The sequence below is a fragment of the Pseudophryne corroboree genome, chromosome 1 (genome assembly GCF_028390025.1).
Source record: "Pseudophryne corroboree isolate aPseCor3 chromosome 1, aPseCor3.hap2, whole genome shotgun sequence".
Classification (NCBI taxonomy): Eukaryota; Metazoa; Chordata; class Amphibia; order Anura; family Myobatrachidae; genus Pseudophryne; species Pseudophryne corroboree.
This window is the reverse complement of record NC_086444.1, coordinates 857627108-857654861: the sequence shown is the minus strand read 5'-3', so window position 1 is coordinate 857654861 and position 27754 is coordinate 857627108. Positions and strand designations below refer to the sequence as shown.

At 45.6% G+C, this 27754-nt stretch overlaps 1 protein-coding gene and 1 pseudogene across 1 annotated transcript in view; both read left to right on the top strand.

The window, feature by feature from the left end:
- The window catches only part of KCMF1 (potassium channel modulatory factor 1), a 185429-nt gene that overhangs the window by 139609 nt on the left and 18066 nt on the right, over nucleotides 1-27754 (top strand). Inside the window, exons 3-5 of the mRNA XM_063919970.1 lie at nucleotides 4956-5095; nucleotides 13192-13293; nucleotides 15281-15455. Coding sequence (XP_063776040.1) covers nucleotides 4956-5095; nucleotides 13192-13293; nucleotides 15281-15455 — 417 coding nt within the window. The remainder of the gene's footprint in view (nucleotides 1-4955; nucleotides 5096-13191; nucleotides 13294-15280; nucleotides 15456-27754) is intronic.
- On the top strand, nucleotides 1228-1346 carry LOC134954143 (5S ribosomal RNA; annotated as a pseudogene).

The window sequence follows — 27754 nt, the reverse complement described above, 5'->3', positions numbered from 1 at the left end:
TTCCAATCTCGGTATAATGAAACATATATCACGAGTGGAAGTAAGTAAAGGAAATTTATTACAATCAAAAATAGCAATAGGGCACAATCCTAATGGACAGTCCAGAAGATATTTACACAGTTACAAAGATGGGATAGATCCGGATTATCTCACCTTAATAAATGGCAGTCTGTAAAGTCCGTAGGTAATGTGTAGCCCTCACACCAACGCGTTTCGACCAGAGGTCTTTGTCAAGGTCATTGTCGAAACTATTCATTAGCCTGCTATTTGTGCATCTAAGCCTTTATTACTAGTGTCAGAGCTACCAGTTCAGTCAGTCAATTCAGTGTATTACACACATCCTTGCAGCAGGAGAGCTTTGCTTTTGCAATACTATTGCCAGTATTTATTCATATACATTCGGTCTTTACAAATTGTTACAATTGTTTAAATACAGCTGTATCTTTCCTTAATAGACAGATAGCTGCTTTTGCATCTTGTGTGCTGGAGTCTATGTGTATTTTCATTGTGCTATTTGAAGTCAGCGTATGGTATCTCTGCAACTTATTTAGTAATTCATCATTGTGATGATTATTTAAATACAATTATATTTTTCTATAACAGACAGACAGCTGCCAAGGCAGCTCATGTGCTGGATTCTATGTGAATTTTCATGTTACTATATGAGCCATTATTTTCACAATTCATTCAGCAATCTATTTCTGTGATCACTGCAATATAATTTTTTTTATTTTTTATTTTTTTATTTTCAGCAGACAGAGTAGTTTAGGCAGCTTTTTGTGCTGCATTTTTTGTGAAATTGCATGTTTCAGCATATATTATTTCTGTATTATTTTGAGAACACATTTGCAACTTTGACATTTCCTGATCATTTACTCAGGTTATATTACTGCATTGATATCTTTTGGAAATTGACATAAGGGTGAATCCTTACAGCACCTTCAATCACAAGATATAATTCAGCAATGAGGACATACCATTCTGTTTAATGCCATACCACAATTTCTTTGTGGAAAATTTGGTATTTGTTCTTATCTGAATTCCTTTATGAGGGATTTCCCACGAGAGAAACAAATAATTTTGCACCCATTTCACTCATTTATATTGCGGTGTCTCTCTTTCAAGCTGCATCTTGGGCAATATTTGGCGTTATCTATCAGATTAATTTGTCCTAATCAGCTCAAGCAGCAGCAGCCCTCCCCCCAGCAGATAGGCACTTACCTGACTTTCTACAGTCAAACCATGCTGGACATGCCCGATCTCGTCTGATCTTGGAAGCCAAGCAGCATTGGGCCTGGTTAGTACCAGAAAGGGTGACCCTCTGGGAATACTGGGTACTGTAGTATTAAGGAACCTACCTTCTGCCGATCAGTAAAATCCACCACCAGCGATTTTTGCAGCATACTTACCTAAGCTGACTAGTCCACCAGGAGTCCGGATTCACAAAAGCCGGTTCATCTTGAATCGCTCTTATGAATATACAGGTGTATATCTATTCATAAGTGGATGGAGATAACAAGAATTTCTATATTTTCGCTTTTGACAAACGTCGAACATTAACACTCGCTTAATATCCAGTGGGTGTGCAGACAAATCTTCTGCCACCTACGGTATACCCAGTGAGTAACATATCTTCTTATTTGTATTTGTATTTAATACTTGTCTTAATCAATATTGCTGACATACACAGCAACATTTTTATCATTGTTTTCGTCTGTTTAAAAAATTAAAAGTTAAGTTTTATCTTTGCATATACATTGTTTATACTTTCACAAACTTACCTATCAGTCTATTTAAACTAAGTGTGCCCCAGAGAGACACAAAAACAGTCCCTCTTTTGCTTCTCTGCAAAACAACCCTTTCATAGTTTGATCTGAACTGATGTCTGGGAGCACCGCCAACCCAGTTCTACCCTAAAAGCCCTAAAGGCAAAGTCGGTAGCTTTATGTTGGTCACCATTCTTGTCATTTTTGCCTCATTTGATATACAAATTGTATGACATTTGTCAAATTTTTATACAATCTGGTCCAGTGCAGATCCCAAAATCCCCCACCCATTACTGCTCATGTAAACCGCCAAGGCGGAACAAGGAGCAGAGTGGCAATGGCGGAAGCCACCAGGATTCTGCACTGGGCGGAAAATCACGTAAGCGCTTTGGCAGCATTCTTCATTCTGGGAGTGGACAACTGGGAAGCAGACTTCCTCAGCAGACACGATCTCCATCCAGGAGAGTGGGGACTTCATCAAGAAGTTTTTGCAGAGATAACAAGTCAGTGGGGACTTCCTCAAATAGATATGATGGCGTCACGCCTCAACAAGAAGCTTCTGAGGTATTGTGCCAGGTCAAGGGACCCTCAGGCAGTAGCTGTGGACGCCCTGGTGACACCATGGGTGTTTCAGTCGGTCTATATGTTCCCTCCTCTTCCACTCATCTCAAAGATATTGAGAATCATAAGACGGAAAAGAGTGCAGACAATACTCATTGTTCCAGATTGGCCTCGAAGGGCCTGGTATTCCGATCTTCAGGAAATGCTCACAGAAGATCCGTGGCCTCTTCCTCTCAGGGAGGACCTGTTGCAACAGGGGCCCTGCGTGTTCCAAGACTTACCGCGGTTACGTTTGACGGCATAGCGGTTGAACGCCGAATCCTAGCTGGGAAAGGCATTCCGGAAGAAGTCATCCCTACTCTGATGAAGGCTAGAAAGGAGGTGACGGCGAAACATTATCACCGTATCTGGAGAAAGTATGTATCTTGGTGTGAAGCCAAGAATGCTCCAACGGAAGTTTTCCATCTGGGCCGTTTTCTCCACTTTCTACAGACAGGAGTGGATATGGGTCTAAAATTAGGCTCCATTAAGGTACAGATTTCGGCCCTATCAATTTTCTTTCAGAAGGAATTGGCTTCTCTCCCAGAAGTCCAGACTTTTGTAAAGGGAATGCTGCGCATACAGCCTCCTTTTGTACCTCCAGTGGCTCCATGGGACCTTAACGTGGTGTTACAGTTCCTAAAATCTCACTGGTTTGAACCTCATCAAACGGTTGAATTGAAATTTCTCACTTGGAAGGTGGTCATGTTGTTGGCCTTGGCATCTGCAAGGCGGGTGCCTGAATTGGCGGCTTTGTCTCACAAAAGCCCCTATCTGATTTTCCATGTGGATAGGGCAGAATTAAGGACTCATCCTCAATTTTTGCCTAAGGTGGTTTCATCGTTTCATATGAACCAACCTATTGTGGTACCTGTGGCTACGAAAGACTTGGAGGATTCAAAGTCCCTTGATGTAGTCAGGGCCTTAAAAATATATGTAGCCAGGACGGCTCGAGTTAGGAAAACAGAGGCACTGTTTGTCCTGTATGCAGCCAACAAGGTTGGCGCTCCTGCTTCAAAGCAGACTATTGCTCGCTGGATCTGTAACACGATTCAGCAAGCTCATTCTACGGCTGGATTGCAGTTACCAGATTCGGTAAAGGCCCATTCCACTAGGAAGGTGGACTCTTCTTGGGCGGCTGCCCGAGGCGTCTCGGCATTACAGTTTTGCCGAGCGGCGACTTGGTCGGGTTCAAACACTTTTACTAAATTCTACAAGTTTGATACCTTGGCTGAGGAGGACCTCATGTTTGCTCAATCGGTGCTGCAGAGTCATCCGCACTCTCCCGCCCGGTCTGGAGCTTTGGTATAATCCCCATGGTCCTTACAGAGTCCCCAGCCTCCTCTAGGACGTAAGAGAAAATAAGATTTTAAACCTACCGGTAAATCTTTTTCTCCTAGTCCGTAGAGGATGCTGGGCGCCCGTCCCAGTGCGCACTAAATTCTGCAAGACTTTATAGTTTTTGCTTACATAAGGGTTATGTTACAGTTTTGATCAGTCTTGGGCTGATGCTGTTTTGTTTCATACTGTTAACTGGTTCGTATATTCCATGTTATACAGTGTGTATGGTGTGGGTTGGTATGAATCTTGCCCTTAGATTAACAAAATCCTTTCCTCGTACTGTCCGTCCTCTGGGCACAGTTTCTCTAACTGAGGTCTGGAGGAGGGGCATAGAGGGAGGAGCCAGTGCACACCCATTCTAAAGTTCTTAATAGTGCCCATGTCTCCTGCGGAGCCCGTCAATACCCTCATGGTCCTTACGGAGTCCCCAGCATCCTCTACGGACTAGGATAAAAAGATTTACCGGTAGGTTTAAAATCTTATTTTTTTAGTGGTCAGTTAATTTCTGTGCGATCAACAAATTGAGCCTATAGAGTTGCGCAGAAAACTGTGCAGAATTGAATTAGGCCCATAGTTTCCAAGTGTGTTTAATAAAGGATATCCACCCAAAACACTAAACAGTTTTTTTCTGCCTTGTATACCTACAGTAGCTTTCTGCATTCGCTGGTGTTCCTAATGACAATTATTGCTCTAAACGGGTGGTATTCATCTGACCGGCGGTCGGGTGACCGACTGTCACATGACCTCCATCGGCATCCCGCCCCCTCACTATCCCGATGGTCGGCATGCCGACCAACAGGGACTATTTCCACTTGTGGGTGTCCACGACACCCATAGAGTGGGAATAGAACCTCTGGCGACCGCAGGTCGCCACCGAGCGGCATGCGCCACCCGCAGCATGGCGAGCGCCACCCGCAGCATGGCGAGCGCAGCGAGCCCGCAAGGGACTTGCTGCACTCGCCCCTCCCCGCCGGGATCCCGGCGTCGGTATAATGATCAGACATACTACACCCCTCTAAACTACTGTGTTAACTTTGTTTACAACTAAGCATATTTCAGACAGGCAGAATGTACTGTATGTGAATGCTTCTCCCTAATGAGCTTCTCTTTATATGAATGTAAAATAGGGCATTGACAGTAATTCAGGTTAATGAGCTGAGATAGCATGGTACAATAATGATGGTCCAAGTTTATAATCTGTTAATTTCAGTTCCTGTAACTGAGAACATGTCTTTTTTTACTTCACAGATTTATATTATGGTGGGGAAGCTTTCTCTGTAGAGCAGCCACAGTCTTTTACTTGTCCTTATTGTGGTAAAATGGGTTATACGGAGACCTCGCTACAAGAGCATGTTACTTCAGAGCACGCAGAGACCTCAACAGAAGTGGTAAGTACATACTGTACGCTACTGAACGGGACCAGATCATGACTATATTTCCTATTTAGTGTAAATATGTAAACAGATCTAATAAATGTCTGTTGATGATGATATTATTATTATTAGGCTTTTACAGAGACTTTTTTTTGCTGTCTTTTTTTTGGGGGGGGGGGTGGGGGGGGGTGATGTATCCCTTTTTTATTTTTTTTACTGAAGTTACTTAGTAGGTTATTCTTCCCACAATTGTGTCTCTTTTTCTGAGATGGATTTAAAGTCTCACAAAAAATTTGGGATACTGTGGAAATAGTTTTATATAAAAGAAAATTTTAATTGTAGGCATATAGTGAATTATTATTTAACATGCAATTAAAATGAATAGGTACAATTTGCCATAGTTTTTCAGATTGGGAACTACTTCTAAGGATTTACACGCTTATAGTTATTTACTTTGCAATTACAGGGCCACAAAATACTTATGACCTTTTAATTGATTCTTAATAATTATTTCTCTGACGTCCTAAGTGGATGCTGGGGACTCCGTCAGGACCATGGGGATTAGCGGCTCCGCAGGAGACAGGGCACAAAAGTAAAAGCTTTAGGATCAGGTGGTGTGCACTGGCTCCTCCCCCTATGACCCTCCTCCAAGCCTCAGTTAGATTTTTGTGCCCGGCCGAGAAGGGTGCAATCTAGGTGGCTCTCCTAAAGAGCTGCTTAGAGTAAAAGTTTTGTTAGGTTTTTTATTTTCAGTGAGTCCTGCTGGCAACAGGCTCACTGCATCGAGGGACTTAGGGGAGAGAAGTGAACTCACCTGCGTGCAGGATGGATTGGCTTCTTAGGCTACTGGACACCATTAGCTCCAGAGGGAGTCGGAACACAGGTCTCACCCTGGGGTTCGTCCCGGAGCCGCGCCGCCGACCCCCTTGCAGATGCCGAAAAGTGAAGAGGTCCAGAAACCGGCGGCAGAAGACTTTTCAGTCTTCATAAGGTAGCGCACAGCACTGCAGCTGTGCGCCATTGTTGTCAGCACACTTCATAGCAGCGGTCACTGAGGGTGCAGGGCGCTGGGGGGGGCGCCCTGGGCAGCAATGATAGTACCTTATTCTGGCTAAAAATACATCACATATAGCCCCTGGGGGCTATATGGATGTATTTAACCCCTGCCAGGTCTCAGAAAAACGGGAGAAGAAGCCAGCCGAAAAGGGGGCGGGGCCTATTCTCCTCAGCACACAGCGCCATTTTCCCTCACAGAAATGCTGGTGGGAAGGCTCCCAGGCTCTCCCCTGCACTGCACTACAGAAACAGGGTTAAAACAGAGAGGGGGGGCACTTATTTGGCGATATGACTATATATATTAAAATGCTATAAGGGAAAAACACTTATATAAAGGTTGTCCCTGTATAATTATAGCGTTTTTGGTGTGTGCTGGCAAACTCTCCCTCTGTCTCCCCAAAGGGCTAGTGGGGTCCTGTCCTCTATCAGAGCATTCCCTGTGTGTGTGTGCTGTGTGTCGGTACGTGTGTGTCGACATGTATGAGGACGATGTTGGTGAGGAGGCGGAGCAATTGCCTGTAATGGTGATGTCACTCTCTAGGGAGTCGACACCGGAATGGATGGCTTATTCAAGGAATTACGTGATAATGTCAACAGAGACGGCCGGCAAACAAAATAGTACCTGTCCAGGCGTCTCAAACACCGACAGGGGCTTTAAAACGCCCATTTACCTCAGTCGGTCGACACAGACACAGACACGGACACTGATTTCAGTGTCGACGGTGAAGAAACAAACGTATTTTCCTTTAGGGCCACACGTTACTTGTTAAGGGCAATGAAGGAGGTGTTACATATTTCTGATACTACAAGTACCACAAAAAAGGGTATTATGTGGGGTGTGAAAAAACTACCTGTAGTTTTTCCTGAATCAGATAAATTAAATGAAGTGTGTGATGATGCGTGGGTTTCCCCCGATAGAAAATTATTGGCGGTATACCCTTTCCCGCCAGAAGTTAGGGCGCGTTGGGAAACACCCCTTAGGGTGGATAAGGCGCTCACACGCTTATCAAAACAAGTGGCGGTACCGTCTCCAGATAGGGCCGTCCTCAAGGAGCCAACTGATAGGAGGCTGGAAAATATCCTAAGAAGTATATACACACATACTGGTGTTATACTGCGACCAGCGATCGCCTCAGCCTGGATGTGCAGAGCTGGGGTGGCTTGGTCGGATTCCCTGACTAAAAATATTGATACCCTTGACAGGGACAGTATTTTATTGACTATAGAGCATTTAAAGGATGCATTTCTATATATACGAGATGCACAGAGGGATATTTGCACTCTGGCATCAAGAGTAAGTGCGAGGTCCATATCTGCCAGAAGATGTTTATGGACACGACAGTGGTCAGGTGATGCAGATTCCAAACGGCACAAAGAAGTATTGCCGTATAAAGGGGAGGAGTTATTTGGGGTCGGTCCATCGGACCTGGTGGCCACGGCAACTGCTGGAAAATCCACCGTTTTTACCCTAAGTCACATCTCTGCAGAAAAAGACACCGTCTTTTCAGCCTCAGTCCTTTCGTCCCCATAAGAGTCATATCTGCCCAGGGATAGAGGAAAGGGAAGAAGACTGCAGCAGGCAGCCCATTCCCAGGAACAGAAGCCTCCACCGCTTCTACCAAGTTTCTCAGCATGACGCTGGGGCCGTACAGGACCCCTGGATCCTACAAGTAGGATCCCAGGGGTACAGATTGGAAAGTCGAGACGTTTCCCCCTCGCAGTTTCCTGAAGTCTGCTTTACCAACTTCTCCCTCCGACAGGGAGGCAGTATTGGAAACAATTCACAAGCTGTATTCCCAGCAGGTGATAATCAAAGTACCCCTCCTACAACAAGGAAAGGGGTATTATTCCACACTATGTTGTGGTACTGAAGCCAGAAGGCTCGGTGAGACCTATTCTAAATCTGAAATATTTGAACACTTACAAAGGTTCAAATCAAGATGGAGTCACTCAGAGCAGTGATAGCGAACCAGGAAGAAGGGGACTATAGGGTGTCCTGGGACATCAGGGATGCTTACCTCCATGTCCCAATTTGCCCTTCTCACCAAGGGTACCTCAGGTTCGTGGTACAGAACTGTCACTATCAGTTTCAGACGCTGCCGTTTGGATTGTCCACGGCACCCCGGGTCTTTACCAAGGTAATGGCCGAAATGATGATTCTTCTTCAAAGAAAATGGACGACCTCCTGATAAGAGCAAGGTCCAGAGAACAGTTGGAGGTCGGAGTAGCACTATCTCAAGTAGTTCTACGACAGCACGGGTGGATTCTAAATATTCCAAAACCGCAGTTGTTTCCGACGACACATCGGCTGTTCCTAGGGATGATTCTGGACACAGTCCAGAAAAGGGTGTTTCTCCCGGTGAAGAAAGCCAGGGAGTTATCCGAGCTAGTCAGGAACCTCCTAAAACCAGGAAAAGTGTCAGTGCATCATTGCACAAGGGTCCTGGGAAAAATGGTGGCTTCTTACGAAGCGATTCCATTCGGCAGTTTTCACGCAAGAACTTTTCAGTGGGATCTGCTGGAAAAATGGTCCGGATCGCATCTTCAGATGCATCAGCGGATAACCCTGTCTCCAAGGACAAGGGTGTTTCTTCTGCGGTGGCTGCAAAGTACTCATCTACTAATGGGCCGCAGATTCGGCATTCAGGAAGGGTCCTGGTGACCAGGGATGCCAGCCTGAGAGGCTGGGGAGCAGTCACACAGGGAAAAAATTTCCAGGGAGTGTGATCAAGTCTGGAGAATTCTCTCCACATAAATATACTGGAGCTAAGGGCAAGTTACAATGCTCTAAGCTTAGCAAGACCTCTGCTTCAAGGTCAGCCGGTATTGATCCAGTGGGACAACATCACGGCAGTCGCCCACGTAAACAGACAGGGCGGCACAAGAAGCAGAAGGGCAATAGCAGAAACTGCAAGGATTCTTCGCTGGGCGGAAAATCAGGTGATAGCACTGTCAGCAGTGTTCTTTCCGACGCCCGGGAGAGTGGGGATTTCATCGGGAAGTCTTCCACATGATTGTGAACCATTGGGAAAGACCAAAGGTGGACATGATGGCGTCCCGCCTGAACAAAAAACTGGACAGGTATTGCGCCAGGTCAAGAGACCCTCAGGCAATAGCTGTGGACGCTCTGGTAACACCGTGGGTGTACCAGTCAGTGTATGTGTTCCCTCCTCTGCTTCTCATACCCAAGGTACTGAGAATTATAAGACGTAGAGGAGTAAGAACTATACTCGTGGCTCCGGATTGGCCAAGAAGGACTTGGTACCTGGAACTTCAAGAGATGCTCACAGAGGACTCATGGCCTCTGCCGCTAAGAAGGGACTTGCTTCAGCAAGTACCATGTCTGTTCCAAGACTTACCGCGGCTGCGTTTGACGGCATGGCGGTTGAACGCCGGATCCTAAGGGAAAAAGGGCATTCGGGAAGAGGTCATTCCTACCCTGGTCAAAGCCAGGAAGGAGGTGACCGCACAACATTATCACCACATGTGGCGAAAATATGTTGCGTGGTGTGAGGCCAGGAAGGCCCCACGAAGAAATTTCAACTCGGTCGATTCCTGCATTTCCTGCAAACAGGAGTGTCTATGGGCCTCAAATTGGGGTCCATTAAGGTTCAAATTTCGGCCCTGTCGATTTTCTTCCAGAAAGAATTGGCTTCAGTTCCTGAAGTCCAGAAGTTTGTCAAGGGAGTACTGCATATACAACCCCCTTTTGTGCCTCCAGTGGCACTGTGGGATCTCAACGTAGTTCTGGGATTCCTCAAATCACATTTGTTTAAACCGCTCAAATCTGTGGATTTGAAATATCTCACATGGAAAGTGACCATGCTGTTGGCCCTGGCCTCGGCCAGGCGAGTGTCAGAATTGGCGGCTTTGTCTCACAAAAGCCCATATCTGATTGTCCATTCGGACAGGGCAGAGCTGCGGACTCGTCCCCAGTTTCTCCCTAAGGTGGTGTCAGTGTTTCACCTGAACCAGCTTATTGTGGTACCTGCGGCTACTAGGGACTTGGAGGACTCCAAGTTGCTAGATGTTGTCAGGGCCCTGAAAATATAGGTTTCCAGGACGGCTGGAGTCAGGAAAACTGACTTGCTGTTATCCTGTAGGCACCCAATAAACTGGGTGCTCTTGCTTCTAAGCAGACGATTGCTAGTTGGATGTGTAGTACAATTCAGCTTGCACATGCAGTGGCAGGCCTGCCACAGCCAAAATATGTAAATGCCCATTCCACAAGGAAGGTGGGCTCATCTTGGGCGGCTGCCCGAGGGGTCTCGGCTTTACAACTTTGCCGAGCAGCTACTTGGTCAGGGGCACACCCTGACTGAGGAGGACCTGGAGTTCTCTCATTCGGTGCTGCAGAGTCATCCGCGCACTCCCGCCCGTTTGGGAGCTTTGGTATAATCCCCATGGTCCTGACGGAGTCCCCAGCATCCACTTAGGACGTCAGAGAAAATAAGAATTTACTTACCGATAATTCTATTTCTCGTAGTCCGTAGTGGATGCTGGGCGCTCATCCCAAGTGCGGATTGTCTGCAATACTTGTACATAGTTATTGTTACAAAAATCGGGTTATTATTGTTGTGAGCCATCTTTTCAGAGGCTCCGCTGTTATCATGCTGTTAACTGGGTTCAGATCACAGGTTATACAGTGTGATTGGTGTGGCTGGTATGAGTCTTACCCGGGATTCAAAATCCTTCCTTATTGTGTACGCTCGTCCGGGCACAGTATCCTAACTGAGGCTTGGAGGAGGGTCATAGGGGGAGGAGCCAGTGCACACCACCTGATCCTAAAGCTTTTACTTTTGTGCCCTGTCTCCTGCGGAGCCGCTAATCCCCATGGTCCTGACGGAGTCCCCAGCATCCACTACGGACTACGAGAAATAGAATTATCGGTAAGTAAATTCTTATTTTTTATGACTAAGTAAAAAATAGTCTAACCCTACAGTACTATCTGCTTTTACTGAGGTTGCAAGCCCCATGTGAAAAAGTAGAAATGTACAATGAAAAATACATGTGCAGGCGATGATAGTCTACACATACAAGGTGACTGTGTGGTAATCTGTGTAGGAATAGCCATTTAAAATACTTCATGATTTTTTAATCAATTGAAATTGGTGACATACATAGGTTTATAGTGGAGGAATGTGCTGCAGATATCGCCTCTTACAGTAGTGCCAATACAAGTTTCCCTGCACACGTCTGCGATGTGCTGTCCCAGGATGGCTCATTGTGAGGATTAATTCAATGTCTCAGTAGTGTCTTTATTGTCCTTCTTTTTTAAAATCTTTGTTAGGAGATGCTTCGGTAATATGGTTCCTGTGTGTGGGTGTTTCCGTCTTAACACACTGAATAGTCCTTGGAGTATTTGTACACGAGTATAGGCTCAGAGTTTGCTTTTCTTCTTGCTTTTCAAATAGTGACCTGAATGAGCATACTTACTCATTCGTAAAAAAGGTAAAGCTTGTTGGTGCCTTACTACCGGTAATAAGGTGTCTTAACACAGCTCCTTGCTGGTATCTGTCCTGGCCTGTGCAATGATGTGCTGGATTGAATTCCCCCTTGTACTCGTGGTACAGTCTGTGCTAAATCTTCCAACCCTATATCATCTGTGAGTGTCCGATACTCTTAAATGGGTGATCGGAACGGGTAAGGAAAGGTGGTTCTGCTTCTTTAGCGGTCATTTGATCACACTTGGTGGTTGTCAGTTACATGTTGTGAGGTGCATGCCGATTGGCGCCATCTGCTGCATTTCTGCGGTCCACTCTACTCAGCTAGTGTGTGTTCTTGCTGCTTTTTTGCAAGTCTTCGGTTGAGAGACACAAGGCTATTCTGCGCTGCAGCCTCAGCATTGTCCTTTTCTTTAGGGGAGAGGGGTTTCTGCATCTACAGATGGAAGCTTCTTATTTTCACCTCTCCAAATTAGTGGCTTCCTCAGGTATATATGTAGAAATTTTAGTTCATACTAGAACTGAATTCTTTTTTTTATGTAAAACTTGTTCATGTATGAAGTTGCTTTCTAGATGCACAACAATTTTCCTGGTTTTAACCCCTTCACTGCTGAGGGTTTTCTCATTCCTATGCAGAGTGCATTTTTCATCTTTAGCATTCGTGACATTCAGGATCACTGACTTCTTACACAGTACCCACACAAATTATACACTGGATTTTAATTCAGCCTCCCGTACATAAATGGGCACGTGTTTTTTCCAAAGAGCAGGCTAGTATTGGCTGGTTGTCACCAGACAAAAGCAACTATTGGGGCCTCTTTCAAACATGTCTATTCTGGAATTTCTGGATGCCAGTTTAGAATATTTTCGCATCTCTGTACTTCTGTTATATTTTTCTACTGTAGTTTATAATGTCTGATGATCACATTAATCACCAGGACTTGGCTTTCGTGGGGGCACCTTGTTTCAAAAAGCAGACTTTTTGTTTTATTGTCACTTACACAAGGCAGCCTCACTTTCCAATGCTTTTTGTAATTTGTCCTGAGTCCCCAACATTCTGGACCCATGGGGGACAGGTTATATATATTTTTTTTTCTCATGGTGCCTGCCAATATAGAGGATGAGTGGTGCAAAGGAGTTAACGCTGCATGGAAGAGTATGTGAATTTGTTTCCGTTTATTATCATGATTACATATTAGTTAATGTTACTAGTTGGTCTTTTCTTCCAGGGACACATTTCTCTGTAATTTGTTTTTGCAATGTGGGTAACTACTATATGCTTGCATACATTCATAAACAAATGAATACCTTCAAAATGATCTAATATAGAGTAATATGAGTTTTTAGAACCTTAAGTGTTTACTATTATTAGAAAGGGTTTGAAGTGTCACTACTGGTTACTATGCAACAAGTATGTATTGTGCTTCCAGCTTGCTTGAATATCCATGGAAACCAGTCAACAAGGAACCCCCCTCTGTATTCTCATCAACCCTAAATTATTATGTGCAAACTGTACAGAATTGTTTACCTGATATTACATTTTGCTGTAGAAGAAGTCGGTATTTAATTTAAAAGGCATAAATACATAATTTAATCTTTGTTTCTTTACAGATTTGTCCAATATGTGCAGCATTACCAGGGGGAGATCCAAATCACGTCACAGATGATTTTGCTGCCCATCTTACACTTGAACACAGAGCTCCCAGGGATCTAATATCCTTTTGAAGTCAACAGCGTTTTAACATTTTCAGAGCATAGATTTTAATAAATACAGAATATTGAAACGGTTTGTACTACATGACACCTTTATGTATTCGGCAATACAAGTAGCAGAGGGTAGATATATTTGAAGTACAGATTTTTACATTTACACTGTGGCTTCAGTGACACTAAATAGCCCCTTCAGCATGCTAGGTCCTGTGCGACCCGACCACGCAGAGCGTCTGTTGTTAAAAATGTGAGTCGTCTTCGCATAAATTAAACAACTTGGAGTGACAAAACTGCACTGCTAGCGTACGCTGATTAATATGATGTGCAAGTTTGTGCAGAAAGGGCTTCGATGTGAGCAGTTGCAGTTTTTCCTCATGACAAGTTCCATTGTGCTTCATCTGCGACTTTAGACGAGTGTATAACCAATTTATGTGTGGTCAATGTCGCAGCCTAGCGTTGTGCACACTGATCGACTTTTCGCTGATTCTGTGGAATGTACAAGATGCAAAATGTAAAGAAAAGTATGGTACGCTGCTCTTGTGAGTCTGTCATGCTTTGCTTCTCATGCCATATGGTGTATGGACATATCATGCTATAGACTGTCTTCAATACACTGAAAAGAATGGTGAAAAACTAGAAACACTTGAACTAATCTTATCATTTTTGGAGTTTTTAATAAAAATTAGTATGAAGTAAATTAATGTTATAGTTATGAAAACAGAGATGTCACTTCTTATTGCACCCAATAATAATCTTACTTTCATTTTAGTAGTGCAGTTTAGAAAATGTAAGCAAACCTTTAGTTGACACTTATTAAATAAGTCGCCATAGCCGTTCCGTAGTTAAAACTTCCTCAGTTTCTCTACAAAACTGCATGGTGAGTGTCGTTATCATAAAATAATTGTTTTATAAGTTAACTATTTCTTTTGACAGCAGGGGTTCCTGTGTCTGAGAAGTTATAAATACGTATTTGAAGGAACATCACCTTTAAGCTCTAGGGAATTAATATATGATTTTACATACAGTATATTTTCTTCATACATTTTTGCTGCAGTCGCGCCAAACGGCCCTCCTCGGCGCACCACTCTCATGTTGCATATCAGATTAATCAGTGCAGTCGGCTGGAGCCTCCTAGTCACATTTTCAGGTGAAAAATATGCAAACAATACTCCCAGCGCGATCTATAGTCGCATGGGACCTGGAGTGCAGAGTGGCACTACTACACTCATTTGAAACTAATGCAGTAATCCTATTAGCTGCGGTGAGTTACCGTACGGCATGGGTCCTCAACCTGTGCCCCTCCAGCTGCTGTTGATCTACATATCACAGCATTATTTCCAATTGTAAATCGCAACGGAATTTGCTGCGCTATATAAGAAACTATTAATAAATAAATAATGCCCTGCCACAGTTTTGCTATTAAGTCATGCTAAAACTGAGACAGGGCATGCTGGGATGTGTAGTTCCACAGCAGCTGGAGGGCCACAGGTTGAAGATCCATGCCGTACGGTGGTAATGTTTTTCTTTTTTTAGTCCGATAACGCTATTGGGCTATCCAGTTACAGCCCGTTTTTGCTGTTTGGTAACTCACCAGTTATCTGCCGATAACACATGGGATCCATGATAATATCGCGGACCCATGTATTCGTGCCCGATATTGAGTCTCCTGGGGCTGCATACAGTATCAGGGATTCTGCTTTGTGTATACCTGATAAGTGGCGGCTTATAGGGCTAATAGGATAGCCCTGGGGGAATCCTTTAGCTGCGGTAACTCACCGCAGCGAATAGGATACCGACCAAAGTATTTTGTGTTCTGCAGCAGTATATAACAGGTTACATGTGAACTCTGATAAACATTGTAGCAATGCTTAAACACTGTATATTTCATAGCCGTATTACTATTTTGTATCTAGTTTAAATGTCATACAAAGTAATAACTTCTTGAAGATCCCTGTTCGCTTTGACGGTACTTCCCTTAACTATTGCTTATGATGAATCCAGTGGAGTTCGGCACGTACGAAGGATGTTTCACCCTGGCAGAGGTTTGGGAGGGCCGCGAGCACGCAGATCAAACATGCACTTTACTAGCAGTTCCACTGGAGGGCTTTCATCCTCACAGAGCTCGTACTCTCCAAGCAATAGGGAAGCAATGGATCCTATAGCTGGTAAGTTATCAGCACAAAGTCAGACTGAAAGATCACTAATCCTTATACCTCTGACCCACAGGTGTATTTAAGGATCTTTCACGTTGGTCCACAGACACACAATTAATTTTTTTCGTACAGTGCTCTGCAATCGTGCTAATAAAGGACAAACCAAATAAAAGTATAATGCCACTACCCATATTATCATGTGGGAAGTATTGAAGGTGACATGCTTGTGGTAACATCTGTAAAGGTGACAGCGACTTCTCAATGTCTATCCAAGGAGAAGGAAGACCAGATGTTCAAGTCAAGTTTCTTATTTACAGCTTTCTATTAATATTTAGATAGTGCCTGACATAATTTTAGTTTGGCTTAGCTGTGATATACCTATGGCAGAAACATCAATCTCATAGGCATTGTTTATGTAATACTCTACAGAATCACTTTTATTGGACGTTACATTGGGCACCCAAAGTTAATTTATGCTCCAGGCATACCATTTTTCAACTGCAGTGATGAAACCTGGAAATAAATCCTTTGTTTTCAGCTTACGTTCTACCAATTTCCGTCTTTAATTGTAAATAGACTTTTAACTTAAATGAACCTGGATATATGAGGGTTGTGCGCTATTCGGACTATATAGCAAGTTTGCTTTCCTCATGCACTGTTTTAAACTGGTAAAATTTGGGTCATTGTCCTCAGTGATTTTCTTTTCAGGATATCATATACTGTTTTTACAGTTTTTGTTGCCTTCTCATTTTTCCTAGAAAATTGTAACTGTCCCAGACATGTAATTCATCAAAAACAGTGCAGTCACTGGCACTTAAGAATCTTACTTTCTGCAGCGGGGTACACTGTGTTCCACAGGGAATACATCGGGTGTAGAGATGGGTCTTGACCCAGAGGCACCAACAGGCTAAAGCTTTAGACTGTCCCAGAATGTATTGCGGGGCTCCTCTATAACCCCGCCTCCAGGCACTGTGAGCTCAGTTTTAGAGTTGGTCCCTGCATGAAGCAGGTCACTTAACAGGGAAGCTGCGCTAGGCAGCCCTGAAAAAGCTTTTTAGAAGACTTCAAGGGCTGCAGCAGTTCATATGTCAGTATGACATACTGTGCTGCGGCTCCATCATCTCCCCAGCGCGTTGTATACTCCCGCTGGCTCTGTTCCGGGTACTTGCGGTGGATGCGCTCCGGTTCCTAGGCACACCACCACAGATGCTCTCCTGGATCGCATGGCTGCTACTAAGGAAGGAGGTATGATAGGGTACCTCAGGCAGGGCCTGCCATTAAATCGCATTCCGGTTGCGGTCTTAGTAGACGGACCGCGACGCTGCCGTGGACACTGTGACAGAGCAGGGACCCCACTATATCCACCAGGGCATGAGAGCACAGGTCGGATAGTAAAATATCCTGTTTTATAAGGCTCCACAGTACCCGCTGGTGAGGACCAGCATAGGGCATAAGGTGCTTGACCTGTAGCCCCTCCCCCAGCTCCGGGCGCCATCTACTGCTGGTGTTCCCACCGCGGAGCTGCCTCACGCTCTCCCTCACTCCCTGAGTGAGACTTTGGGCGCCATCTTCTCACAGCTGTGACTGGTCTCCGGGACTACAGGGCAAGGTCTCCTTCTGTAAATCCGCCTGTACATCAGCACTGTGATTTTACAGGCACTTAAGTATTCTGCATGTCGTTTTAGTTAAGAACAAGCGTACCTCTACCAGAATATATTGTACGAGTATTCTGATATATACATCCGGTCTTGGACTGCATATATATATATAATGTGTATATGGGGTGAACTAACAGCGCCAGAAATACAGTAGAGTAATTTTTCACAGTATGTCAGTAAAAGGTTACAGTCACTGTGTGCCACTCCCTTATATGTAAAAGGGCGTCCGCTGTATCTTAAATACAGCCTACACTAGTACGTGTGCAGGGCAGGAGGTAAAATTGATAAAAAAAGAATAAGATCTAAGCGACCACTGATGGCATCAAATGTTAGGGACTGCGTGTTTTCATTCAAAAAATGGGATTTATTACAGAACAGATTTTTAATTGTACACAAAGGTTACAAGATAAAAAATAATAAATAAAAAGGCACAGAGGATAAAAAGGGTAGTATAGCAGCAAGATGAACCACTACTCATTCATAAAGCAATGTGTTCTAGCGGGAACGCTATTTAAGAAATATGTGAAAAAACATTTAAAAACATAGGAAGATATAGCACAAAAATATGGGGGAAGGGGGGACTAAAACTCATATGCTAAAAATTGTAAAAACATATGAAATGCATAAAAAAATTAATATCACGGTACGCTATTGGTCAAGGATAAATAGATAAAGCAGCTTAACTGAGGATTCAGTAGTGATATCAGGATTCACCCAACACGTTTCGTCTGGTCTGACTTCATCAAGGGGTATCATACACAGTGGGACACAACATCTATATATACCAGTATAAAGGAGGAAGTGATTAACTACCTCACTTCCTGTAATTAACATCACCACAAATCCAGGATCTAATATTAGACACAAACCACATTAGATATAGGGAGCCTCTCCCTATATCTAATGTGGTTTGTGTCTAATATTACGTTCTCCATAATGTCTAACACAAAGGGCGCAAAGGATTTGCCTAAGGGGGAAGTTTTGCATGATGGTCTGTGTAATATGTGCCATACATCTCCCAGTCAGCCTGCAGCTCCTGCAGTCAATCAGGAGCCACCTTGGGCTGCGTTCTCAGCTTTGCTCAATATGCTTGTGATACAGCTTGCACCCCCTATGGGACCTCCTGTGCCATTGCAGCCACATATTGTCTTTGTGGTAAATCCGCCTTGGGCGGATGCTTCGTCTACCCAGTTACAAATTAAATCAATCTTTGGTTAGACAGAAACCTACCCCACGTCACTCTGGTGTCAAGGGGTCATTTAAGTGGGCCGCTTCCTCCTCACAATCCACTAATATCTCGGATGATTCCTCTGATGAGGATGGGGAATATACTGACCCGTCAGACACTGATACAGCTGCTTCTGACTAGGAATATACAACTCAGGTTGATGTCCCTGACCTAATAGATGCTATTAAGCTGATTCTACAAATCGATGATGATGTAGATCCCACTACTGCGTCTAAGAAACCTGATAAGTTTAAACGTCAGAAGGTAGCTAAAGTAGTCTTAACACATTCTGACCATTTAGTATTCATACGTCAGGAGCCCTGGTCTTCGCCAGGAGAGAAATTCTCCCTGTCTAAAAAGATGCTAGCTCGTTATCCTTTCCCTGCTGAGTTGTGTAGCCGCCGGTGGATTCCCATGTCACCTGTCTTGTGGTGTCATCTACTCTGTCTGTCACCACTGTCACCTCACTGAAGGAACCGACAGATAAACGTGTGGAGGGATGCCTGAAGTCTATTTACTCCCTTACAGGTGCTGTACATAGACACACTATAGCAGCCTTCTGGGCCGCAAAAAGGAATTGAAGCATGGGTTCAGGTATTAGAGGAAGAGCTGCCTCAGGATATATCTGACACTACCAGACAATATCTGTCTCATATTACCACCGTCTCCCACTACATTCAGGAGGCATCCTCTGAGGCAGGTGAAATGCTGGCCAAGGCATCGACTACGTCCATCCTGGCTCGCCGAATTGTGTGGTTGAGGTCATGTAAGGTGGACTTGGACTCCAAAAAGACATTGGGGTACTCCCTTTTAAGGGACACATCCTGTTTGGGGAAGATCTGAGTAAGATTGTGATTGACTTAGCGGCTGCTAAGTTTGCATTTCTTCCGAAAACTAATCCTTCTGCACAGAAGGCAGAGAGTACCACTTTTCGTTCCTTTCGACATCAAGGGAAATCAAAAGGTCAGGCATACCCGAGACAAGCTCGTGCTCCCAAAACCACTAAGCCCAAAGTAAAACAATCCTGGGCTGCCTGTTAGCCTGCTTCCAAACAAGACAAGCCTGCTGCGTGACGGGGCGCGCCTCCCCCTGGGGGATCCCTGGGTGGGAGGCTGACTTCTGCTGTTCACCCAAGTCTGGTTAATGACCACTTTAGACGCATGGGTGCAAGAAGTCCCCTCTCGTGGGTATGCAGTCTCTTTCAAGAGATGTCCCCCTCGCCAGTTCTGCACAATGGTTATTCCTTCTGATCCGTTGAAGGCGCAAGCTCTACACTTGGTTGTGCATTCTCTCCTGGATATAGGAGTGGTAGTGCCAGTACCCCTGTCCCAGAGAGGCGGAGGATACTACTGGACCCTGTTTCTAGTCCCAAAACCTAGTGGGTCTTTCCGGCCTATACTCAACCTCAAATCAGTGAACAAAATTTGTGAGAGTGTCCAAGTTCCATATGGAAACGCTGCACTTGATGGTACTGGCCATGTAACCTGGAGATTATATGGTATCCCTGGATATACAAGATGCTTATCTGCATATACCTATTGCCATATCGCATCGGCAATATCTGCGGTTTGCTATTGGCAACCTTCACTATCAGTTCTAGGCTCTGCCGTTTGGACTGGCCATGGTCCCTCAGATCTTCACCAAGGTTATGGCTTTGATGACAGCTCATCTCCGTCGTCAGGGAATCCGGATCCTGCTGTATCTGGGCGACTTGCTGATCATGGCGAACTCCCAGGATGTCCTCCTCAGTCATGTGCAACTGATGGTACGCTTCCTACAAGCCCACGGGTGGCTAGTCAACTGGAAGAAGTCCTCGCTGGTCCCTGCTCGGAGCATGGTGCACCTGTGGGCACTGCTGGACACACACAGCCAAAGACTCTCTCTGTCTCCAGAGAAAGTACTGAAGCTTCAGGACAGGATCAGATGCTTCCTCACTCGGCGATGCAAGTAATAGGCCTCATGGTGTCGGCTTTCGACATTGTAGAGTACGCTCAATTTCATTCCCGCTCTCTGCAGAGGTTAATACTTTCCAAGTGGGACGGCCTGCCTCATCGGATCAAGTCTCAATGATCTCTTAGACTCCGGAGGTTCGTCTGTCACTGAGCTGGTGGCTACAGGACCAACAGTTGAGCAGGGGCCGCCCTTCTGGATCCCGAACTGGGTCCTACTGACTACGGACGCCAGTCTGCGGGGTTCGGGCGCGGTGCTAGAGCAACACTCTCTCCAGGATCGGTGAACCAAGGAGGAATATCTCCTCCCGATAAACATTCTGGAATTGTGGGTGTTCAATGCTTTGACTCTTGCCCTGCCTCTGATACAGAACAGGCCTGTTTAAGTACAATCGGACAACGCCACCACGGTGGCATACATAAACCATCACTCGAAGCCGCATGGCAATGATGGAAGTGTAAAAAAAATCTTTCGTTGGGCGGAACGCCATCTGCCAGCAATATCGGCAGTGTTCATTCCTGAAGTCCTCAACTGGAAAGTGGATTTCCTCAGTCATTGAGACGTGGACGCCGGAGAGTAGAGTCTTCATCAGGAAGTCTATCAACTCCTAGTGGACAAGTGGGGTCTACCAGATGTAGACCTGATGGCGTCTCGACACAATCACAAAGTTCTGGTCTTCGGATCACTGTTAATTCCATGGATCTTTTGGCTGCCCTACATGTTCCCTCCAGTGTCAATTCTGCCCAGGGTACTACGGAAGTTCAAGAGAGAAGGAGGAATACTACTTCTAGTCGCTCCAGCGCGGCCCAGACGGCATTGGTTCTCAGACCTGCAGGGTCTATCGATAGAGCGTCCTCTTCTACTTCCTTAACGCCCAGACCTCCTCGTTCAGGGCCCTTGTGTCTACCCGGACCTGGCCAGGTTGGCTGTGACGGCGTGGCTCTTGAAGCTTCACTCCTGAGGGCCAAAGGATTCTCCGAGGCGGTTATCGAAACTATGCTGAAGGCCCACAAACTGGCTTCTGCACAGATTTATTATAGTGTCTGCAATTCTTACTTCACCTGGTGTGCTGCTAAGAATTACAATGCTTTTAAGTTTAGTACTTCCAGACTTATTTGCAACAAGGTCTGGATTTAGGACTTCGTCTGGCCTCCCTCTAGGTTCACATATCTGCCTTGTTGGTGTGGTTTCAGAGAAAAATTGCATCTATATCTGACGTTCATACATTCACTCAGGGCGTACTGCGGATTCAGCCTCCCTATGTGTCCCTTCTGTGGCTCCATGGGATTTGTCTGTTGTCCTGAGTGCTCTGCAAGAGTCTCCATTTGAACCTCTTGAGTCAGTGGATCTTAATTGGTTCACAGCCAAGGTACAGTTTCTGCTGGATATCACCGCTGCTAGAAGGGTGTTGGACTTAGGCGTGTTGTCATGTCATCCACCCTTTTTAATATTTCATTGTGACCGAGCAGTTCTTAGAACCCGCCCTGGTTATAAACCTAAGGTGGTGTCATCTTTTCACCTTAATCAAAAGATTGTGGTTCCAGCCTTCATCTCTTCTGAATTGTCCTCCAAAGAACAGTCTTTGGATGTGGTACGGGCTCTACGTATATATGTGGAGAGGACTGCCTCTATCAGGAGGTCAGATACCCTCTTTGTACTGTTTGGTTTTCACAAACGTGGCTGGCCTGCAAATAAGCAAACCTTGGCCAGATGGATTAGAATGGTGATTGCACAAGCTTATGCACAGGCTGGACTCCCAGCCCCTGCTGCTATTAAATCCCATTCTACTAGGTTTGTTGGACCCTCTTGGGCGGCCCGTCATGGCATGTCCACAGAAAAATTGTGCAAGGTGACTGTGGTCCTCAGTGAACACATTATTAGGTTCAATGCCTTTGATACTTCCGCCTCCCAGGATGCTTCCTTTGGACGCCGGGTTCTCATATTCGCTAAGGTGCGTCCCCTCCCTTGAGGAACTGCTTTAGGACATCCCCGATGTATTGCTTGGGGAGCACAGTGTACCCCGCTGCAGAAAAGGAGATTTATGGTAGATTTACCATAGTTAAATCTCTTTCTGCGAGGTACGCTGGGTTCCACAGGGCGCCCACCCTGACGCACTTAGCTTCTTTGGGTTAGTATGGCATTAGCCGCTAGTCTCTTCTCCTGAGAATGTGGTTCTATGTGGCTAACATCTGCCTTCTCTTTTATCTGCTTCTGCATTGGACTGGTTAACAAAACTGAGCTCACAGTGCCTGGAGGCAGGGTTATAGAGGAGGCCCCGCAATGCATCCTTGGACAGTCTAAAACTTTAGCCTGTTGGTGCCTCTGGGAGGCCCCGCAGTGCTTCCTGGGACAGTCTAAAGCTTTAGCCTGCTGGTGCCTCTAGACCAAGATCCATCTCTACACCCGTTGTATTCCCTGTGGGACCCAGTGCACCTCGCAGAAAGAGATTTACTATGGTAAGTCTACCATAAATCTCCTTTTTGTTTTCCTCAACTGAACCCTATTAGTGTTCTAGTGTTCATTTTCAAACATGCACACTGCAAAACTTTATAGAAGGTATACATACTTTCCTCTAGTTCTTTTAATGTTTTAATTTTATCACGAGATTGTTCAAAATCCTGCAGGGTATCAGTGACTCATTTTGACTAAAAGATTTTGTAAATGTTTTTTCAAATCCTTTTTAAAGGCGAACGCTTCAATCGGTACAAATGGCCAGTTTAAGTGGTCCCCCTAAGTTCATAAAATAGTCATGTCCAATTTGGGGTTTAGCCAAAATATTTACTGAGGAACATATATTTTTTTTACCGTCTCTGGACTTCTGAATCTGAAATTGCTTAATTTAGTTTGAGACCATGACCCATAAAATCCTTTCAAGCTTAGTAATTTGCTCCTCACTTTGAGGTTGAAATGACAGAACAGTACCTATTAAAATACTTTTTCATCTTTTCTTTTTGTATGTACAGGAAATATATTGCTATAGGTCAGGGAAGTTACAAATTATTTTTTTTAAATGTTCTACTTACTGCTGAGAACCAGTTGTGAGGAACATGCTTCATCTGTGTGTTTCTGACTGGTGTTACCGTAAAGGCTTCTGGAGTAATAAACTCAATATTGTACTCTTCTACCTATAGCAGGGCTGGCCAAACCGGTCCTCGAGATCTACCAACAGTTCATGTTTTCCAGGCCTCCTGGAGATCTGTAGAATTGTCAGTTAGGAATGAATGCAGCACATCTTAATTAGTAATAACTACACCTGTGCACCAGCTAGGTGGTCTGGAAAATGTGAACTGTTGGTAGATCTCGAGGACTGGTTTGGCCAGCCCTGACCTATAGGCTGCAGGTTAGTTGACTTCCCAAAAATCCACACACCTACTTTTGCCACATCCTACTGTCTAAAGTTAACAAGACTCCAAAACACTTAGTTTCACAAATGCACCCACTGGTAAACACAGAGCTCTTAGTTAAGAGTTCACACACCAGCATTCTAAAGAGTTAATGTGGCCATCTTAGCATGCAGAGAGTTGCTAGTCAATATCATAACAAGGTTAGCATGGTGAAGCACTAATTTGGTTTATAAAAGCCCTGTAGGTTATTTTAGAGTTAGACTGGGTACCCACTATGTGACGTTGTCCTATCACCCAAAGAGCGACTTACCGCATAGTCCATTGGTCCATGTGTACAGAAGATATGTCTGTGAATTACATTTCTCTGACGTCCTAAGTGGATGCTGGGGACTCCGTCAGGACCATGGGGATTAGCGGCTCCGCAGGAGACAGGGCACAAAACTAAAGCTTTAGGATCAGGTGGTGTGTACTGGCTCCTCCCCCCATGACCCTCCTCCAAGCCTCAGTTAGGTTTTTGTGCCCGTCCGAGCAGGGTGCAATCTAGGTGGCTCTCTTAAGGAGCTGCTTAGAAAAAGTTTTTAGGTTTATTATTTTCAGTGAGTCCTGCTGGCAACAGGCTCACTGCATCGAGGGACTTAGGGGAGAGAAGTTCAACTCACCTGCGTGCAGGATGGATTGGCTTCTTAGGCTACTGGACACCATTAGCTCCAGAGGGAGTCGGAACACAGGTCTCACCCTGGGGTTCGTCCCGGAGCCGCGCCGCCGACCCCCCTTGCAGATGCTGAAGATTGAAGGTCCAGAAACCGGCGGCAGAAGGCTCTTCAGTCTTCTTGAAGGTAGCGCACAGCACTGCAGCTGTGCGCCATTGTTTGTCACACACTTCTCACCAACGGTCACGGAGGGTGCAGGGCGCTGCTGGGGGCGCCCTGGGCAGCTATGTAAATACCTTTTATGGCTAAAAAATACATCACATATAGCCCTTGAGGCTATATGGATGTATTTAACCCCTGCCAGATATTACAAACTACGGGAGAAAAGCCCGCCGGAATAGGGGGCGGGGCTTATTCTCCTCCGCACACAGCGCCATTTTCCTGCTCAGCTCCGCTGTGAGGAAGGCTCCCAGGACTCTCCCCTGCACTGCACTACAGAAACAGGGTAAAACAGAGAGGGGGGGCACTTTTTATGGCGATATTTTATATATTTAAGCTGCTATAAGGATACAACACTTATATAAGGTTGTTCCCATATATATTATAGCGCTTGGGTGTGTGCTGGCAAACTCTCCCTCTGTCTCCCCAAAGGGCTAGTGGGGTCCTGTCTTCGATAAGAGCATTCCCTGTGTGTCTGCTGTGTGTCGGTACGTGTGTGTCGACATGTATGAGGACGATGTTGGTGTGGAGGCAGAGCAATTGCCGGTAATGGTGATGTCACCCCCCAGGGAGTCGACACCGGAATGGATGGCTTTGTTTATGGAATTACGTGATAATGTCAGCACATTACAAAAATCAGTTGACAACATGAGACGGCCGGAAAACCAGTTGGTACCTGCCCAGGCGTCTCAGACACCGTCAGGGGCTGTAAAACGCCCTTTACCTCAGTCGGTCGACACAGACCCAGACACGGACACTGAATCTAGTGTCGACGGTGAAGAAACAAACGTATTTTCAAGTAGAGCCACACGTTATATGATCACGGCAATGAAGGAGGCTTTGCATATCTCTGATACTGCAAGTACCACAAAAAGGGGTATTATGTGGGGGGTGAAAAAACTACCTGTAGTTTTTCCTGAATCAGAGGAATTGAATGATGTATGTGATGAAGCGTGGGTTAACCCAGATAGAAAAGTGCTAATTTCAAAAAAGTTATTGGCATTATACCCTTTCCCGCCAGAGGTTAGGGCGCGCTGGGAAACACCCCCTAGGGTGGATAAGGCGCTCACACGCTTATCAAAACAAGTGGCGTTACCGTCTCCTGATACGGCCGCCCTCAAGGATCCAGCTGATAGGAGGCTGGAAACTACCCTAAAGAGTATATACACACATACTGGTGTTATACTGCGACCAGCCATCGCCTCAGCCTGGATGTGCAGTGCTGGGGTGGTCTGGTCGGATTCCCTGACTGAAAATATTGATACCCTGGATAGGGACAGTATTTTATTGACTATAGAGCAATTAAAGGATGCTTTTCTTTATATGCGAGATGCTCAGAGGGATATTTGCACTCTGGCATCGAGAGTAAGTGCGATGTCCATATCTGCCAGAAGAAGTTTATGGACGCGACAGTGGTCAGGTGATGCGGATTCCAAACGACATATGGAAGTATTGCCGTATAAAGGGGAAGAATTATTTGGCGTAGGTCTATCGGATCTGGTGGCCACGGCAACTGCCGGAAAATCCACCTTTTTACCTCAGACCCCCTCCCAACAGAAAAAGACACCGTCTTTTCAGCCGCAGTCCTTTCGGTCCTATAAGAACAAGAGGGCAAAAGGACAGTCATATCTGCCCCGGGGCAGAGGAAGGGGTAAGAGAGGGCAGCAAGCAGCCCCTGCCCAGGAACAGAAGCCCTCCCAGGGTTCTGCAAAGCCCTCAGCATGACGCTGGGGCTGTACAAGCGGACTCAGGAGCGGTGGGGGGTCGACTCAGGAATTTCAGCGCACAGTGGGCTTGCTCACAGGTGGACCCTTGGATCCTGCAGGTAGTATCTCAGGGTTACAGGTTGGAATTCGAGAAGTCTCCCCCTCGCCGGTTCCAAAAGTCTGCTTTGCCAACGTCTCCCTCAGACAGGGCGACGGTATTGGAAGCCATTCACAAGCTGTTTTCTCAGCAGGTGATAGTCAAGGTACCCCTCCTACAACAGGGAAAGGGGTATTACTCCACGCTATTTGTGGTACCGAAGCCGGACGGCTCGGTAAGACCTATTCTAAATCTGAAATCTTTGAACCTGTACATACAAAAATTCAAGTTCAAGATGGAATCACTCAGAGCAGTGATAGCGAATCTGGAAGAAGGGGACTTTATGGTGTCCCTGGACATAAAGGATGCTTACCTGCATGTCCCAATTTGCCCTTCACATCAAGGGTACCTCAGGTTCGTGGTGCAAAACTGTCATTATCAGTTTCAGACGCTGCCGTTTGGATTGTCCACGGCACCTCGGGTCTTTACCAAGGTAATGGCCGAAATGATGATTCTTCTGCGAAGAAGAGGCGTATTAATTATCCCTTACTTGGACGATCTCCTGATAAGGGCAAGGTCCAGAGAACAGCTGGAGGACGGAGTAGCACTAACCCAAGTAGTGCTGCAACAACACGGGTGGATTCTGAATTTTCCAAAATCTCAGTTGACCCCGACAACACGTCTGCTGTTCCTGGGAATGATTCTGGACACTGTTCAGAAAAAGGTGTTTCTTCCGGAGGAGAAAGCCAAGGAGTTATCCGAACTTGTCAGGAACCTCCTAAAACCAGGAAAAGTGTCTGTGCATCAACGCACAAGAGTCCTGGGAAAGATGGTGGCTTCTTACGAAGCAATTCCATTCGGCAGATTCCACGCACGAACTTTTCAGCGGGATCTGCTGGACAAATGGTCCGGATCGCATCTGCAGATGCATCAGCGGATAACCTTATCGCCACGGACAAGGGTGTCTCTTCTGTGGTGGTTGCAGAGTGCTCATCTGTTAGAGGGCCGCAGATTCGGCATACAGGACTGGGTCCTGGTGACCACGGATGCCAGTCTGAGAGGCTGGGGAGCGGTCACACAGGGAAGAAACTTCCAGGGAGTATGGTCAAGCCTGGAGATGTCTCTTCATATAAATATACTGGAGCTAAGAGCAATTTACAATGCTCTAAGCCTGGCAAAACCCCTGCTTCAGGGTCAGCCGGTGTTGATCCAGTCGGACAACATCACGGCAGTCGCCCACGTAAACAGACAGGGCGGCACAAGAAGCAGGAGAGCAATGGCAGAAGCTGCAAGGATCCTTCGCTGGGCGGAAGATCATGTGATAGCACTGTCAGCAGTGTTCATTCCGGGAGTAGACAACTGGGAAGCAGACTTCCTCAGCAGACACGATCTACACCCGGGAGAGTGGGGACTTCATCCAGAAGTCTTCCACATGATTGTGAACCGTTGGGAAAAACCA